Source organism: Simochromis diagramma, unplaced genomic scaffold (genome assembly GCF_900408965.1).
Source record: "Simochromis diagramma unplaced genomic scaffold, fSimDia1.1 OVJJ01000361.1, whole genome shotgun sequence".
Taxonomy (NCBI): domain Eukaryota; kingdom Metazoa; phylum Chordata; class Actinopteri; order Cichliformes; family Cichlidae; genus Simochromis; species Simochromis diagramma.
The window spans coordinates 2,903,305-2,915,781 of NW_024386860.1; the positions used below are offsets into that span (position 1 = coordinate 2,903,305).

Genomic DNA, 12,477 nt, shown 5'->3' on the forward strand with positions numbered 1-12,477 from the left:
GTGCATGTGGTTATGCTTCTACGTCATCACGTCTGCTAGCCCTTAGCCAATCAGAGTTCACTCCACCGGGTGGCGCTCCCGAATGATACACAGAGGGGTCGGCGTTAAGCCATGAGCTCAAATAACTTCTTTACATCCGCTGGTTGAGGTAAGCCACAACTTTGCACCTCGTTTGAACTTTTCACTCTTGCAGGTTAAGATGCGTTGAAGTCCGGAGGATTTTTCCCGGGTGTAGTCGCGTCTTATGTAAGCAAACAGTATCCAGTTTGGTGGGTGTAACCTGGACACCACTAGCAGCCGTTAGCATGAATTTGGCTACTGTACCCATTTAACTAACCTCGTTTGACAGCTTTCCTGTTCCTATTTTATTGTCATGTTGTGGCTCTGAGACTACGCTTCCATGTTTTTAGTCGGGCTCCTCCAATACTGGCTGGTTGGTTTACAGACCTGCTTTGCAACTAGCAAGGAAAGGCTAGTGATGACAACAAACATGGCAACTTTGTTGCAGAGATCCGAGCTGGGACGGGCCCTCAGTGGTCTGTGTGCCTCACACATAGTTTGGGTTTTCTCCATATGGGGTCAGCCTGCAAGACGCCGTCACTGTAAGGAGTACGTTTTTACCCGAGCATCCATCACCTTTGTTGCTCCATCACTGTCCGCACACTTTAAGAGTTTTTCCACATTTTGATGGTCTGTAGATATAACAGGCGAAACATAGAGCGGAAACGTCTTTTTAGGAGCTGGTAATTTTATTTTTACAGTTCTGACACTATTTTACTTCCGTAATACAGGTCTTTTTTTCCCCCCTTTCTTTTCTTTTTTAGACTAGTGGAAAGAAAACGCTCAAAGTACACATTTGCTTGTTTATTCTATTAAGGTTTGACTGCTGGAAGTGTATGCACACTGCCTTATTTGCATGTCTGGATATGTAGCTTCTTACCATTTTAAATACATAAAGGTATCTGACTGTTTTCAGAATCAGCTGAGGAAGTTTCATATCTGTTGGTTTCTCTTTTCACCCTGTTCTCGTGACTCGTCTTAAATTATTAAATGAGGGCAGATTTTATGAACAGTTGCAGTGAGGATCCGGTTTACTGGGTCATCCTGACCAGTCATTTAGATTCAAGAACTAAATGTCAGGGGCGAGTTGCTGCCAGAGCTATTTTTAACAGTCAGTGTGCAGAGTTGCTGACCTATAGAGAAGAGTGCAGAGTACAACTCACGCCAGATGTCGTCTCCAGTGGCACTATCTCTAATCCAGGTTTTTCTCAATACTTCAGGACAGAAATGGTTAAACCTTGTCAAACTATATAAACGAAACTAAAACACTTTCTATTATTCCTGAAGGAGGCTCTACACTGCCCCTATCTGAGATTATGGGACATAATCACTGTAACAATATCTTTGAGGGTTGACATTTCTTCTCTAAATATTCAACACAGTGTTCATGCAAATTTAATTTATGAATAAGAGCAATTTTGTTGAGAGTACACGCTCACCAGAGCTACTTTATTAGGTACACATTGCTAGTGCTGGTTTGGACCTCCTTTTTGCCTTCAGAACTGTCTTAACTCTTTGTGGCACAGATTCAACAAGGTGCCTGAAACATTTGTCAGAGATTTTGGTCCATATTGACACAGTGGCATTAGACTATTACTGCAGATTGGTCAGCTGCACATCTATGATCTGAATCTCTGGTTTCACCACATCAAAAATTGCTCAATTTGATTGAGATCTGTTGACTGTGAAGGCTATTTGAGTGCAGTGAACGTGGTGTGTTATCCTGCTGGAGGCAGCCATCAGAAGATGGTACGCTGTGGTCATAAAGGGATGCATATGATCAGCAACAATACTCGAGTAGGTTGTGGCGCTTTATCAATGTTCATGTGGTACTAAAGGGTCCAAAGTGTGCAAAAAAAATAACAAAAAAAAACAACAACATCCCCCACACCACAAGGATTAATACAAGGCACCATGAGTCTGTGTGAATTTTTCAGTTTCCTGTTACTAGCTGACAGAAGGGACACTTGGTGTGGTCTTCTGTTGCTGTAGCCCATCTGCTTCAAGGTTTGATATATTTCGTGCATGCAGAGATGCTCTTCTGCATACCTTAGTTATTATTTGAGTTACTGTTGCCTTCCGATCAGCTTAAAGCAGTCTGGTGATTCTCTACTGACCTCTGGCATTGATGCCTTTTCACCCACTTACTTTTTCACCTACTTTTTTCAGACCTTTGGCTGTAAGCCCTAGATATGTCTGTTTGGTAGAATCCCAGTAGATCTGTAGTTTCTGAAATACTCAAAACCATCCCTTTGGCACCATCAACCATGCCACATATAAAGTCACTAAAATCACAGTTTTTCCCCATTCTTATGCTTGTGAGTTGCTGCCATGTGATTGTCTGATTGAATAGTTGTACCTAATAAAGTGACCAGCCTCATAAATGTTTTTACTTCAAATTGAGGCTTTGTGGTCCTGCACTACTGTGACACATTATGCAGCAAGGACCTTCTGTTTGTCTCTCTTTCTCTATTGTTTCAAACTAGGGCTGCCACAAACGATTATTTTGATAGTCGACTAGTCACAGATTATTTTTGCGATTAGTCGACTAATCAGATCATCATCCATTAGACGTACAGCTTATTGCACCAGCAGCATCTGCTCTTATATAACTATCATTAGCTTACAGCTTTAAGTGTTTAAGGTATGTGCTAACTAAAAATAAAGACAAGATGGTAGTTTATTAAATTTTAATGAAATTTGCAGATTGTTTCGGTGAAGTTTAATAAACTCCTTGCTATCTAAAATATAACGGGACGCCGGAGTATATTCTCGAGCATCTCACACTTCTGATAATCAGTTGTCTTCTTGACGTTTATTCAGCTGTGTAAAAACTATAACTTTAATGTCAGCCAAACCGATTTACTCAGGAACAAATAAAATACAAAAAAAAAGCCAAACAATAACATTTTAAGTTATCTAAGTGACTTATATTACATGTTTAACCTGAGTAGCGAAAGACCATGGTGGGTTTGAAACCGATTTGCCGGGAGTCCGGTGTTCTCACGGGCTTTAGTGAGCCTTGCCCCCGGCTAGCTATCAAGCTAGTGGGTAGCAGAGGTCTCGGAAAGCGTCGGAGCGCTTTTGAAAATATGTGGTGTCTTGATAAACTGAGCAGATATTTGAGGTTTACACAGCTACATTCTCGCCTAAAAATATGTTAAAAGTTTATTTTGTGACCCAGAAAGAATAATAAGAGTAATATTAAAACTAACTAGCTGCTGCCATTGTTGGAAACTGAGCTGGGCTGCGCTATGAATTCTGGGCAGTGCTGCCATCTTCTGTTTCAGTCCGTTATTACACTCTTAAATTCAGTCGTAGACTATTTTGATTGTCGACGTAATTGTGACTAGTCGACTAATCGTGGCAGCCCTATTTCAAACAATGAAGGACTTGTTCATCCAGTATGTAGTTGGTCAGCATGCTGTGTGTTTAAGCGCTAAAGAAATGGCGATACAGAGATCACAACTATTTAAAGATCCCCTCCTCAACACAAGTATTCCTGAGCACAGAAGTATTCATGTATTTTTTTACTGAATTTAACCATATATTGCTATTCCATCGCTGCCACTCATCTTTACATGGATCCCTTACTTTGACCTATTCTGTTTCACAGTAATGTTGGGCTCAATAAAGTTTCCAGTACAGCAAGCAGTCAATCAACAGCCCAACATTTAACCAGCGAACTGATTTAATCTGAATTGCCCACAGGCAAAATATGTGAATGGTCACTGCAGGAGTCAGGTTTAAAGGATTTGTCTGAACATTAACTTTCAAGTATCATGTCGGCAGTTACTGTGGAAAAACTGTTTTTACGTTATTCTGTCATAAAGCTTACGACCAGCTGCAAAATCTCGTCACATCATCCCAGTTTGTTTGCACATTGTTTGCTTAATGGTCTATGCCAGGGACACTCTGCCCCTCTGCTGATGAATGAAGCTTAAAAAAAAAAAGGACCTCCATCTGCCTCTCTCTGACTGCTGTACCTCTTCAATAGGTGTGGTTACATCAGCACTGCAGAGTGTGTGTGTGTGCGTGCGCGCCTGCCTGCCTGCAGGGTACCGTCAGCCATGCCTGTGACATCTCAGCTGCTCAGGGCTTTGCCTCGCTCCAAGGTCTTGGCCTCCAGTCTGTTACCATGCCAACAACACCAGTTCCAGTTTGGGCCTGTAGCTCACCTACCTGCCTCAAGAAAGTCGGCTCACATGTGGCAACGACGCCAGCCATCAAGAAGTTACCAGACATCCTCAGTTCTCCACAGCTACATCCTCACCCCTCCGCAGGTCAACTCCATTCTCAAAGCCAACGAGTACAGCTTTAAGGTTTGTTGGGTTGTAGATAAAATGCATTTTGCCATCCGTAGTAGCATTGCTGTAGTTTACTATTCATGCTGTAATCCCAGGTGCCAGAGTTTGATGGGAAAAATGTGTCTTCGGTGATGGGTTTCGAAAGTAATCAGCTGCCAGCCAACGCTCCCATCGAAGATCGCCGCAGCGCAGCCACGTGCCTGCAGACGCGAGGGATGCTGCTCGGCGTGTTCGACGGCCACGCTGGCTGCGCCTGTGCACAGGTAAACTGAGACACTTAGCCTGCGTGTCATTTTAACTGGTTATCTTACTTTTCTCCAGCAGCGTAGCTTGGACTCAAACTCAAACCTTACTACTTTTTCTTTCTTGTTTTTCTTGGCAGACCCTCATTTTCTTCATCAAACTTTATCCAGAAAGTTGATTATTTAGCTCGTATTGAATTTAATATTGAAAGAAAACGCTCAGACATGTCAGATTGAGTAAAAAACCTCATAATTGTCGATAATTTGTGGTCTATTTTTCCTCAGTGACATTTATTGTCACTAGCTCTGACACAGTTATCCTGCATAGCATTTTAACCGATTAGCTTTCTTTGCTCTAAAGGCGTAGCTTGCAAATCCAAACGATTGTGATTTAATTTTTTTGGTGCAAACTAACAATGTGTAAATATTTCATTTTGTGCAAATATTTGAAAGGTTGCACAGCTGTTGGGGCACGATGCACCTTTCTGTGTTATGTTTGCCACTGTGTGTCTTTATGCAATTGTACTGTTTCCTGTGCAACAAACTCTTCTCTGCAGGCGCTGAGTGAGAGGTTGTTTTACTACATAGCAGTGTCACTGCTGCCCCACAACACTCTATGTGAGCTTGAGGCAGCGGTGGAGGCCGGCAGGGCTCTCAGTCCCATCTTGCAGTGGCACAAACACCCCAACGACTACTTCAGTAGGGAGGCTCAGAGGCTCTACTTCAACAGCCTTCGAACCTACTGGCAGGAATTAATCGATCTAACCAGGTGAGGAATGTGAAAGTCAGCAGAGTACACACTTCTACGTCTAAAGGCCACTGTGTTTAAAAAAAAACAAAGAAACAAACAAAGAACCCCCCCACCCCGGGCGTTTTGTATTAAAATGAGAGCAATTAGTTTCTCAAACTTTCTCAAGCAGCCTCTGCTGGACTCAGCTCAGCGTTTGCCTCACAAATGTGTGTTCATTGCATGGGTTTTCACTGGGTACGTCTAATCAGATCATCACACAGCAGCAGCTAAGTGCATTTAGGCTTGTAGACATGGTCAAGACGACCGCCCAGTGGTGTCAGCTAGTAACAGAAAACTGAGGATGCAGTTTGCATGGGTTCACCAAAACTGGACAAAAGAAGCTTTCCTTGTCTGATGAGTCTCAAATTCTGCTGTGACATTTTGGATGACAGGGTCTGAATTTGGTGTAAACAACATGAAAGCACAGATCCATCCTGCTGTGTATCAGCGGTTCAGGCTGCTGGTGGTGTAATAGTATAGGGGAAATGTTCTTGGCACAGTTTGGCCCCCTTAGCATGAACATCATTTTGCAGCCTACCCTAGGAGTCGTAGTGGCCTGCATCTTCTGTTGTCTTCAAGGTGTACCTAATAAAATGTCCAGTTAATGTATGATGTTTACAAATGCATTCTTTGTCTTTTGGCCTTTCCAGTATGTCAAAAGCATTAGTAGACAGTCATCTGTTCTGATTCACAGAAGTGTAATTTTTCTCCCCAGTGTTTGGCCTTGGCAAACATTTCCTTCTTTCTCATTTTGTTTTCATCTTTACCTGGTAGCAGCACACCCACACCAACATAGGCCTGTGTGTTGTTTTCCAGTAGTGCTGTTTTTGGTCTCTGTTCTCGACCTGTGCCTCCTGCTTTATCCGATTCACTCAAGTGTTCTCCCTGTTTTCAGCCCTGGTGACGTTCCAGACACCCGCGAGGCGTTGCTGAATGCCTTCAAGAGGCTCGACAATGATATTTCACTGGAAGCTCAGGTATGAACTGTAAAAAATCCAAGGTGTGCCTTGTGAACATGCTAATACAGTTTGGTGTGACTAGTTTATGTTCCAAGTTTTACTTTAAGGAGGCAAACTTAGGAGCTCTGAATTAACTCCCAAGTGAGAGCCTGAGTGTCATCGACTCATTTTATCATTAGAGTAATTTCTGGCCTTTTATCATCTCCCTGATTTACTTTCCATGTCTGACATTATTGCAGCTTCATTATGAAACTTGCAGTGGTTATTATTGCAGTTGTAGCCCAGGGCAGTCCTCCTCATAGTGTGCCCGCATGCAGTGTAAGCTGATATCGGCTGAGCACAAATTCAGAATATCACAGACATGTTAGCCTGATTTAAATTGTGCCAAGACTTGAGTTCAGTTTGACACATTAAGCCACATATTGAATAACATTTCTCCACAGCAGCAATGCCAAAAAATGTGAGCATCCAAATTTAAACTTTTATGGCTCAAAGGGGAGCTTGTGTGTCAGTGCCTGCCTGTCTAGTAAGCACAGTCCTTTCCTGCTTTATTTTGCTCTGCAGGTTGGAGACCCAAATGCTTTTTTGCACTACTGGGTTCTGAGAGTGGCCTTTTCTGGAGCAACAGCCTGTGTGGCTCACATTGATGGACCAGACCTGTATGAACAATAAATGCATGGTTTAATGCATTATAGCAACATTAAAGGGATGAAATTGATTTTTTGTAACGTTGTCTCTTTGTTTCTGAAGCTTTATAGCCAATGCAGGAGACGCTCGGGCAGTTTTGGGTGTCCAAGAGGAGGATGGTTCATTCAGCGCTCACACATTCTCCAATGACCACAACGCCCAGAATGAGAGCGAGGTGGCTCGGATACGGAGCGAACACCCTCCATCAGAGAGAAAAACGGTCATCCGTCAGGTACTGCACTCGTTAATCTGCTCACTGTGATTGTTTTTACAACCTTTATTAAAACCTCGCCACCATATTTTTCTTCTTTGTCAGGAGCGGCTGCTCGGCTTGCTCATGCCTTTCCGTGCGTTCGGGGATGTGAAGTTCAAGTGGAGCATTGAGCTGCAGAAGCGCGTCTTGGAGTCCGGACCTGATCAGCTTCACGAAAATGAGCATACCAAGTTTATCCCCCCGAACTATCACACCCCTCCTTACTTGACCGCTGAGCCCGAGATCACGTATCACAAGCTGAGGCCACAGGATCGCTTCCTGGTAAGATGCAGCGGCGGTGCTGTCACCCATCCATCCATTCTCTTTTGCTTATCCAGTTCAGGAGCTGGAGCCTATGCCGGCTGTCACAGATGCAGGGTAAACCCTGGACAGGTTCCCGGCCTGTCAGTTAACCTAACCCCCGCTGCTGTGTCATACAAAATACATACAATGTGTTTTACATCAGGACATTTATTTCCTGGCAGTCTTATCGTTTTTCCACATCTGTCCCAAAAATATACTGCCCTTCGACATTTTGAAAACTTGTATGTCTACAGTCACGATGATCAATGCAACATCATCCCCATTCTTAATAAAGCTCTCATTCTTCACCGGTTAAAGGGCCCAGCATTAGTTGATTTAAAGCCCCGCATAAATTCGAGACGTAGGAACTGATCCAAAGAGCTGAACCTGGACATTTATTCTATTTATAAAATTAAACACATTATCAATCTGGGGTCTATTTTTTTTATGTCAATAGGCTGAATAATGTCAGATTTTATGAGTCACATCTAATTAACTCTGAGAACTGAATAATGTGCTCTGAATCCTGATGTTTGTACCATTGTTCTCCTCAAAATAGGCATCCATCCTCCAGATGTACCTTTTTTCATTGCATGTAAAAGGAGAGTGGGCTGTGCTACTTATTTAATTAAAAAGAAAATATCAGGGTTTCTAAGAAAGCTCTTCTTTTGAGGAATTATCTAGCTAATGCATGCTGTGTGACCTTTTCAAACAAAGACTGTATTTATGAAGAAATAATTAGGTTTAGATGACTTATTCCCAGTGCCAGTATTTTCCCAAACGAATGAATAATGTTAGCTACAGCTCCCATGCCGGCTTCAGTTACTACACTTGAATGTTTTCTGACTTAAAGTTGTGGTTTTAAGTGTAAATACATTCATCTTGGGCATGAATCTCATTGTGATTTTGGTCTTTTAATGATTTCTTTCGGTAGATTATATATACAATTATATGACTCTTCTCTCGGCAGGTGATTGGCTCTGATGGCCTTTGGGAGACCCTCCACAGGCAGGAAGTGATTCGTATCGTCGGGGAGTATTTGACTGGGGTCCACCAGCATCAGCCGCTCAAAGTCGGAGGATACAGGGTGACCTTGGGACAAATGCAGGGGCTGCTCGAGGAGCGAAAGGCTCGTGCGTCCTCAGCATTCGAAGATCAGAACGCCGCCACCCACCTAATGCGCCACGCGGTGGGAAACAACGAGTTTGGCACAGTGGACCACGAGAGGCTGTCAAAGATGCTGTCACTGCCAGAGGAGCTGGCTCGCATGTACCGCGATGACATCACCATCATCATCACGCAGTTTAACCCTCATGTGATTGGAGCACAGAGACAGGAAGGCCAGTCATGAGCTGCTCATTAGCCATGTAACACTGATCACACACACACACACACACACACACACACAGCAGATCTGTATCTAAGCACACCGAGGACAAACCGGCCATATTCAGTGTCTGTCCGCCGTCAAATATCATTGTTTTAACACTATATAAAGAGTGTATTTGTTTGTATGCAGTGCTGCGGTTTCTTATGAAGATGTCAGCTAAAAACTGGATGACGTTTCTTATAACGTGTTATTTATGCTGCCGCTCGTTGCCATTTTCGTGTACACTTCTCTTTGTAATAAGACACTGTTACAAACTGAAAATCTAGAAACTTCCAAAAAGGGTAAAGGATGTGGGAGTGGCTTAAAAAGCAAAGAGCCTTTTAGCAACAGGGCTGACTCCACCTGTTGTTCTATTATGGATTTTAAATAGGCTGTGCCCCGACTGCAGCGTGCTCTCGTTTTTGGCTACAAGCAGGATGCAGTCATTTCTCTTTGTAGTTTGTTTCTGAGGGACTGTTGTTACGACCTGGGCTGATTCATCGACTTGTTTTTACCCTGTGACATTGTATGAGATGTTCTTGGTGAATCTAAACACAGATGCTTTGTTCTGTGTTTACAGTGAGATCTACTCCACTGATTTCAGAGTGTTAAGGTGTTCACATTGATGTCCACGTCCAATGTGGAGGTAAATACTCTAGAATGTAGGCTACAAGCCAACTCTTAAACCTCATACGGCTCAAAATAAAGTTGAGGGCTCACAGTTTAAGTTAGAGAGAAGTCATTCTGTTACAAATAGAAACTAGGGAGGAAGGAGCTTGTAGTTTGAGTGCTCGCTGCTCTCATTAAAGGCTTAACTTGGGAAGAAGAGTTGTTTTTTCATCCTTAAGGTCACAAACTGGAAAGGTCAGGAACTGGTGACATAAGTGATCGTTTTCACTTTGAATCCAGTGTACTTTCACACAGAGCAATGACAAAAGCACCTCACTGAAGATCTGAGCTGTATGAGTACACTGATATTTACCTTATTCTCCGTATGTAATGCTGCTTTGTATCCTCTGATAATAGAGGATCAAAGTCAGACTTCCTGTTAATGAGCACCTTAATGCACACACTGACGTTTTTCTTTTTTTGACCTTGAGTTTCTTTTCCAAATATTGAAGGGTTTAAAAACCATATACATATGACAGGTCATTTATAGTGTAACAGGTTGTTACAGATTGGAAGTTTATCATTCATGTGATTAATAAGAATCAAAGCAGCAAACCAACCCCTCCTGTTACTTAGAAATCAGGGTTGTGGTTGTTGAATGAGCAGAATGTACATTTGAAAGAAGCTGTTTGAATAGTAAATATTATTTATTCAGCTTTTGGAGTATGTGACACATCATTTCTGTTGTATGTATAAATTTTAACTTATGTGGGTTGAGTTTTGTATATGGAATGCTTTAATAAAACGCCAAATACAGAAATCCTGGTACTGTTCGGTTTGTTTTGGGTTATACAAAGAAGGCCACCAGAATAGTGCTTCAGCCAGGAAGGTTCTGACCTTCAAACACCTGGAAGGTCAGTGTGCCTCAGGTGTGTCGTCACTATACACACAGGTAGGTTAAATGTTACATGTGGCGCAGTGCTCACGGGACAGTTGGAGCTTTACTTTGTTTGCTGCCACTAGGTGGTGCTGCTGCACCAAACAGGCCAAGTGTCAAAAAGAGGCCAGAGGAGGTTGAACTACAACACAAACCTGTCGCTACGCTGTCGTCGGACATTTGTGCTACAGCTGTGTCCTATAAGTTAACAGATACACTTGGGCCAGCTTCAGTAGAGACACCAGTTCAATTGCTCGTTAATGCAAATATTTAATCAGCTGATCATGAATCAGCAACTTCATTGCATTTAGGCATGTAGACACATCAGGGTGCTCTGCTGTAGTTGGAATGATAATGACCCCGCCTCCAGGGTACAACACGCTGTGTGACTGGGTCGTGAACATTGCAGCATGGCTTGTGTCATCGAACCCTGATGTACAATTGTCCAGGAGCAGCTGTTGCTCTCACCCCCAGCTTCTGCCAGAGAGGTTTCTTCCTGTTAAAAGGGAGTTTTTCCTTCCCACTGTCACCAAGTGCTTACTCGCATGGAGTCATCTGATTGTGTGTGTCTGATCTGTCTTTACCTTTCAATATAAAGGACTTTGAGGAGACTGTTGTTCTGAACGGGTGTTTCAACTGAACTGCTATGTCACAAAGAGTCAGTGAGAGATGAATGCCTTACTGTATAAGCATTTTATTTCATTGTTGCGCTCACACTCAGTGGGTGTCTGGAAGAACTCGTGCGCATAGGTGACATTAGCCACTTTACTGGAAATAAACACCTCTGCGCATTTTGGTCAGTCACACACGTTGCTTCCGCTGCTCCAAGGACGTTATTTCCAGATTAGTGTGTAAATGATGAGTGAGTGCCTTTGTTTTACAGAAATTATAATGCAAATCACCCTTCATAATAAAACTGACTCACCAGAGTGCAGTATTACAACAGAGCCAAGCAATTAAATCAATCCTATCCAGCACTAAGAGCGGCAACAGCTTCACTTATAATCTTTATGCATTTGTTGTCATGGAGCTAGATTAGAAATGAATGAAATGTTGAAGCAGGAAGCAGGTGAACTTCTGTTCGGGGCTTGTAAAGAAATAAAGGAGAAACTTGCACTTACATATGTATGTATGGAATACCCACACAGACATTTTTATTAACTTCTTTGGCAGCAGATATTCATACTTTGCGGTACTTTGAATGTTTTCATACACATATAGTTGATTTATTAGACAGCTGGCATCATACTAAAGTTGATTTTATGTTTGATTTAGGCTTATGGAATAAATGTGCAGAACAAATAAGCTGATTTAAGTGGGAACACATCAATATAATTCTATATTAGGGGAAAAAGGCTCCTCTTGTAGAGTAGGGACTTTAACATGTGTGTGTGGGTGGGTGTGTGCTGATGGTGAGGCTTGATATCCAGAGGTGGTCATCATCATTCACACCGTTAGGTCCAACTGTCTGCCCCTCCACCTCGTCTCCTCTGTACCTCAACATTTGAACTTCTCCCCCCAGCTCTGTATGAGTGTGTGTGTTTGTGTGTGAGCCATGTGTGTGTGTGTTGTGGAAAGTGTTGCTGGGATACCGACAAGGAGAGAGTGCAGACATAAACACTGAAAAGGGTCCACGCTAAGTTCATCCTCATCAGCATGAAAGATGAAGCTCAGCCCACTCCCCCGTTTGGATTTTGGTATCTGCAACAGGCTGTTCGATGACTCACACACACAAAAACATGGCACATGGATCGGAGGGATACAATATTCATGGCAGCACATGTGATCCCCACCTTCAGCTCTCACATGTAAGTATTGTGCTTGTTCGGACCACTTTGTGTTGCATAAAAGCTAAAAAAGAAATCATGCCATGCCCCTTTCAGCACCGTCAACAATCTGCGTCTCCCACTGACAAAGAGATGAGTCAGAGCATCGCTCTCTGAGGCAGCATCGTGGCCTTG

At 42.8% G+C, this 12,477-nt stretch overlaps 1 protein-coding gene across 1 annotated transcript; it reads left to right on the forward strand.

The window, feature by feature from the left end:
• Positions 1-16: 16 nt before the first annotated feature.
• Positions 17-10,399, forward strand: pdp1 (pyruvate dehydrogenase phosphatase catalytic subunit 1). Its single transcript, XM_040029651.1, has 9 exons — positions 17-148; positions 4,058-4,382; positions 4,463-4,630; positions 5,167-5,378; positions 6,295-6,376; positions 6,923-7,017; positions 7,109-7,277; positions 7,362-7,580; positions 8,572-10,399. The coding sequence occupies exons 2-9, from the start codon at positions 4,131-4,133 to the stop codon at positions 8,950-8,952; spliced, it is 1,578 nt and encodes a 525-aa protein (XP_039885585.1). The 5' UTR covers positions 17-148; positions 4,058-4,130; the 3' UTR covers positions 8,953-10,399.
• The last annotated feature ends 2,078 nt before the right edge of the window (positions 10,400-12,477 follow it).

Bases quoted from the DNA above. Each gene is read 5' to 3' on its own strand.
- pdp1 (XM_040029651.1), top strand. From the start codon at position 4,131: ATGCCTGTGACATCTCAGCTGCTCAGGGCTTTGCCTCGCTCCAAGGTC. The intron at 4,631-5,166 runs GTAAACTGAGAC...TCTTCTCTGCAG, and splicing joins CTGGCTGCGCCTGTGCACAG to GCGCTGAGTGAGAGGTTGTT. The intron at 7,581-8,571 runs GTAAGATGCAGC...TTCTCTCGGCAG, and splicing joins GGCCACAGGATCGCTTCCTG to GTGATTGGCTCTGATGGCCT.